Source organism: Salvelinus sp. IW2-2015, linkage group LG11, assembly GCF_002910315.2.
Source record: "Salvelinus sp. IW2-2015 linkage group LG11, ASM291031v2, whole genome shotgun sequence".
Lineage (NCBI taxonomy): Eukaryota > Metazoa > Chordata > Actinopteri > Salmoniformes > Salmonidae > Salvelinus > Salvelinus sp. IW2-2015.
The window spans coordinates 4,152,201-4,158,075 of record NC_036851.1 but is presented as its reverse complement, the minus strand read 5'-3'; the positions used below and the strand labels follow the sequence as shown (position 1 = coordinate 4,158,075).

The following is a 5,875-nucleotide window of genomic DNA, read 5'->3' as shown; positions in this document are numbered from 1 at the left end:
GAGCAGCAGACTGTGAAAATGTATATTTGGGTCATACTCAAAACAAGTTGACTTTGAGCCAATCAGAGAGCACGAACCCCGCGTGGGGAGCTAACAAAAACAAACAAAAAAAATAGGGCATTTTCTCAGTTTATCCACGGATGGTAGCTAGCTAAGTGACAGATGCAATGCACACAACACCAAATAAAATACTTCCTCCACACTAGCTAACCACTGTAGCTGGTATTAATATGATAATAAAATCACAATGGATTAGCTAGTTTCCAACAGCTGCCTGTGTTAGCTGCTGAGTTATTGCAGTGTCCTTAGCTAGCTAGCTACTGTAGCTAAACATACTGTATGCTATGGGCTGGCACTGGCAGTATGGGGTAATGGAGAGTGAACTGGCACTGGCTGTATGGGATTATGGAAAGTGAATTAAATCATTTATTTGTCATCTTGTAGCTATCTAGCTGTTGCAATCTGGCTAGTATCAACAAGGGCTTTCTACAAAATAGCAACATTAGCGCATATAGCTTGGAATCTGGACCATAAGCAATACGCACGGATATGCATTGCCAAACAACACTACTGGCACCCTCTGGTTTGAAGTATTTTAACAAGGGGTGGCAGGTAGCCTAGTGGTTAGAGCCAATAACCGAAAAGTTGCTGGATGGAATCCCAAGCTGATAAGGTAAAAATCTGTCGTTCTGCCCCTGAACAAGGCAGTTAACCCACTGTTCCCCGGTAGGCCGTCATTGTAAATAAGAATTTGTTATTAACGGACTTGCCTAGTTAAATTAAAATTAAAAAACAAGGCTGAGTGGTTGACGACTTCCAAGTTATTTGCTGTGTGAACACAAAAAATATTGACTGCCGAAACTCTGGCAAACGTTTGACAATTGTACCGGTATGTCTGAGGTTTTGATGAGAACGTATTCTCAGTCAGCTCTGCTGGTAAAATAAGGAATAAATAAAAACACAGGAACACACACACACACACACACACACACACACAGAGAGAAAATACAGACATTTTTTTCAGCAAACATTAGCAATGTCAACTTCAGTCTAGCTAAATGAGGTGGAGCTAACAAAGAACATTACAAAAACAAATCTGTCAACAAAATGTATTACAGTACCTGACTATCTGAGGTGGAATCTAGCTACAGAAATAACGTTACTTAATAACATGGGTACACGGATAAACTGTGTTGKAATTTTAGTTGCAGTTGAGTTGCTTGCTAARGTTATTTGCTGGAGGGTGTTACACAAAACACTTCAGATGCAATTAGCTAGTTACCTTCAACAACAGTCATGACCGGTTAACGTTACCTCAGGCTCCATTGCATTGACTCACGTCGCCTCCTCCGTTCAGTCATTTTTGCTTGACTCAAAAGTAAGCGATGTTGATGATGGTCGAACAAAACMACCATTRATTGTGTAGCTGGGACCCTTGGGATTGCAAACAGAGGAAGATCTTCAAAGGTAAGTGATTTATTTAATCACTATTTGTGATTTTGTGACGCCTGTGCTGGTTGAAAAAYTATTTTGYTGTGGGGCTCTGTCTTCAGATAATCGCATGGTATGCTTTCACCGTAAAGCCTTTTTGAAATCTGACAATGCGGTTGGATTAACAAGAAGTTAAAGCTTTTAAATGATGAAAAACACTTGTATTTTCATGAATGTTTAATATTACGATTTTTGTATTTGGAATTTCGCACTCTGCAATTTCACCGGATGTTGTCGTAGGTGTCCCGCTTAGCGGTTCATGCGCCCAAAGAGGTTAACTTCTTAAAGTGGCAATCAGCAGTAGAAACAATAACAAAGTGRCTCCCTGCTCCTCTTTCGGTAAAARGCTYAGGGATGGGCKMGAGAAATGCAACTACTCTCAAATTCATAGACAGAGCTATAGATGCAAGGACTGACCATCCATAATATCAAAATTGTAATCCTGTTTATTTGATCTGTTTCCACTACCATGTACCCAGTTCGCTTTGGATAAAGGTGTCTGCTGAATGGCATGTATTATTAACGTCTAATTTGACTCTGACAGCTAGCTGCCCAGTGTAGTTACCATTCCCTTCCAATAGATGGCAGCCAAGGCTAGTTGAAGTCACTACTCCAGCGACAGGGACAGGGGATTAGTGCGCACTGAAAGTAGTTTTATCTTCAAAGCAAGTTCATCTGGTTACTCTTGAACCTGTTGTTATAGTGGACAAGCTAACTAAGATTACTATTTTTTACATAAGGCGCAGGCATTAGGTCTATGTCTTAGGCTAGGCTAGATTTACTAAATGAACTGGTTTTATTCAAGCTTTTATTCAATGCCTTTGCTTCTGGCTATGCGCGCCTTATGGAAGAAACGACATACGCAGGGATGAGACGCCACACACCTCGTCCAATTCTCTCTTTTGCCCATAGGGTGAAATGGCGATAAACTGCCAGCCTGTATGCTCTGCAAACAAAATCATTAAAAAAAGTTAGTCTGCTACCGAAACTTAATCACAATGTATTTTATTATGAGCACGCCCCATTATTGGTGAGAATGACATTTCATTAATCATGATGCTGTCTGCYATTGGAACTCCGGTCGTCTGATCTAAAGGTAAATGTGTTACCAACGCACCAAACAGCGCTGGTYATAAACATCGTTATAGGATACTGACTATATATTTTGAGCACCGACACGTCCAATAAATACATCGCCATCCAGACAGACTGACAGGAACCTCTGACTGGATGTAATACAGCCACCGTCCGCTGGGATTTTGTGCTATATCACCACCATCTCTCTACAACACACACACTCCTACTCTAGCCATTACCTGGCAGCATCCCCACTCACACCAGTTTGTGTTTGCCTARGCCGACCCTCTAGCTGAGGTGTTTCAGGCAGAGATGCCATCTGTGTTGTTACTGCTACGTGATCTGGGGCAACGATRGGRTCAAACACGAACGGCTTCAGTAGGTTTATTGGCTCACTAACTAACATTATTTRATTCTCTGTAATAAACTCCTTCTCAGACTCGGAGCTACTCGGTAAATTCAGACATTTTTGGGAGTTCCAATATGTTCTCTCCTGCCAGTGACGCAACAATGCCAATATGGCGATATASAGTTACAGTTAGCCGGCGTTCTAAATCATAGTGTTTCCATTCCCCTTTAAACCCGTAGAAACACATTGGGCTTATTCTGGACAGATTTTGMCGAGAGTGAATCCATACAATTATAGAATCTGTACCTAAGAACAATGTCKTGTCAAACTTACAGAGCCTATCTATACATCACTACATTCTCCTATGTCTTTCATCCAACTGAGTCGTGTTCCATTGAATCGCTAAGGCAATCCAGAACAATAGAATCCATACAATTACACAATCTCTACCGAACTCATACAGCCTTATGCCTCACTACCATCTCCTCTGTCTCTCTCTATCCCCCCAGAGCTAAGACGATCAGGAACACAGCGTCAGTGAATCTGGAGCTGACGGCAGAACAGTGGAAGAAGAAGTATGAGAAGGAGAAGGAGAAGAACAGGATGATGAAGGAGACGGTACAGAGGCTGGAGTCTGAGCTCAACAGATGGAAGATTGGTGAGGCCACCTACGGACACGCACACCGGCACACAGGCACATAGACACTGAGACACACAKACARARACACACACAGGCATGTGCGAAAAATACACAGGCACGCGCACGAGCAGGCAAACACACACTCTCAAAGATTAATTGCCGTCTCCCACGGTGTCCTGGGAGGCAGATTTCTTTGTGTCTCTATGCTTTATGGATTCTTATATTTTATAATCCTCAGAGCACTAGGCTACCTGGGGTGGCAGGTAGCCTAGTGGTTAGAGCATTGGACTAGTAACTGAAAGGTTGCTAAATCAAATCCCTGAACAAGGCAGTTAACCCACTGTTCCTAGGCTGTCCTTGTAAATAAGAATTTGTTCTTAACTGACTTGCCTAGTTAAATAAAGGTTAAATWWAAAAAATAAACATCTCCTAAGAGGCACATTATATACTGTAGACACACACATACTCAAGACACACTTGGACACATATATATTTTAGACTGTAGACACTCCGTCTGCTGCTCCAGAGCCACATAAAGAGAGGGACACACTAGCCCTAAAGAAGATCACACACACACACACGCACCCACCCCTACACCCATACCTCCCCCAATGAGGCCTGTCCTTCTCATGATCCATTGTCCCTCCCTCAGATGAGGAGGACCCAGAGCTGGATCAGTTGTGTCCTGGTGCTGTGCCTCTTGAGTGTCTGATACCCAGAGAAGACAGTCTGGGTCGGCTCCCCAGAGAAGAGAGCTCCTCCTCCGGTCTGAGTCGGCTGCCTAGAGAAGACAGTTCCTCCTCTATAGTGATCAGGATCTCAGAGGAGGAAAGACAGAAGTATGAGGAGGAGATACGCAAGCTCTACAAGCAGCTGGATGACAAGGTGAGGTGTTTCACACACAAAATGTAACTTCTATTTGAAGTTGGTGCTTGACGTGACATAAGTGGAGTGTTGTTCCCACATAAAAAAATACTACAGTTTACTATAGCTCCTCCCACCAGCATCCTCTGGTAAAATACTATACTACACTGTAGTATCCCTCGATCATGTGTAGCACATACTATGGAATTTTGTAGTATTCTGCAGAATACTATAAGTTGTTGTCAATAAGCATCACAATACGGTGCAGAGTGTTCGATTGGCCTTCTGGGGGGCAAGGAGACCTCCAGCTCAGCTAAAAACATTAACAACTGAGTGTCATTTTCCAGAGAATGTGAAATAAATGTTACAACTATTTGGTTGTAATATGATCCCCTCTTGAAGAGCACAGTCTTAACTACTAATTTACAATTTATTCCATGCAAAACAATTTCCCACATTTAGATCTATCATCAGAGTTATACAGCAAGTAACTGCGTGCACTTCATGATCAGTAAACATCAATTGATCATGTATTTTCAGATACGTGTGGGTGGCCTACCTATTTGGCATGTGCTGTAGATAGCTAGCTAAGCAAACAAGTATTTGAGTCAAAACTCATCCTGGTGAAGTTGTCAGATTGACTACTGTCATCACCACTAATGGATGTCAATCAATGAGATCACTAGCGATCTAGTTCATCTGATATGATATCTGATATGAAATGCTAGCTTTTCTCAATAATTTTTCGTTTTTTTTGTGTCGATTTTCAAAACGGAGTTCACAGCATACATTACAGAACTATGTGTCCTTTGCTAAACTGCAAATGATTTATCAATATTTTGTTGCCTTCTCAAAACATAAATACATTAATCGAAACTGTATTACACTGCCATATTGCCTAGATAGATATTGATGCGTCAAAAGAACACCACTGCCTGCAAAAAGATTATCACAACCATACTTACAGTTGAAGTCGGGAGTTTACATACACTTAGGTTGGAGTCATTAAAACTCGTTTTTCAACCACTCCACAAATMTCTTGTTAACAAACTATAGTTTTGGCAWGTCGGTTAGGACATCTACTTTGTGCATGACACAAATAATTTTTCCAACAATTGTTTACACACAGATAATTTCACTTATAATTCACTGTATCACAATTCCAGTGGGTCAGAAGTGTACATACACTTCGTTGACTGGCCTTTCAACAGCTTGGAAAATGATGTCATGGCTTTAGAAGCTTCTGATAGGCTAATTGACATCATCTGAGTCAATTGGAGGTGTACCTGTGGATGTATTTCAAGGCCTACCTTCAAACTCAGTGCCTCTTTGCTTGACATCATGGGAAAATCAAAGAAATCAGCCAAGACCTCAGAAAAAAATGTGTAGACCTCCACAAGTCTGGTTCATCCTTGGGAGTTTAGGCGCTGTGTATGTGCAACATTTAGACTGAT

At 41.6% G+C, this 5,875-nt stretch overlaps 1 protein-coding gene across 1 annotated transcript in view; it reads left to right on the top strand.

Moving 5' to 3' along the window:
• Positions 1-5,875, top strand: part of LOC111969675 (kinesin heavy chain-like) — a 159,529-nt gene that overhangs the window by 92,681 nt on the left and 60,973 nt on the right. The window contains exons 11-12 of the mRNA XM_023995840.2: positions 3,427-3,575; positions 4,210-4,442. Of these exons, the coding sequence (XP_023851608.1) occupies positions 3,427-3,575; positions 4,210-4,442 (382 nt within the window). The remainder of the gene's footprint in view (positions 1-3,426; positions 3,576-4,209; positions 4,443-5,875) is intronic.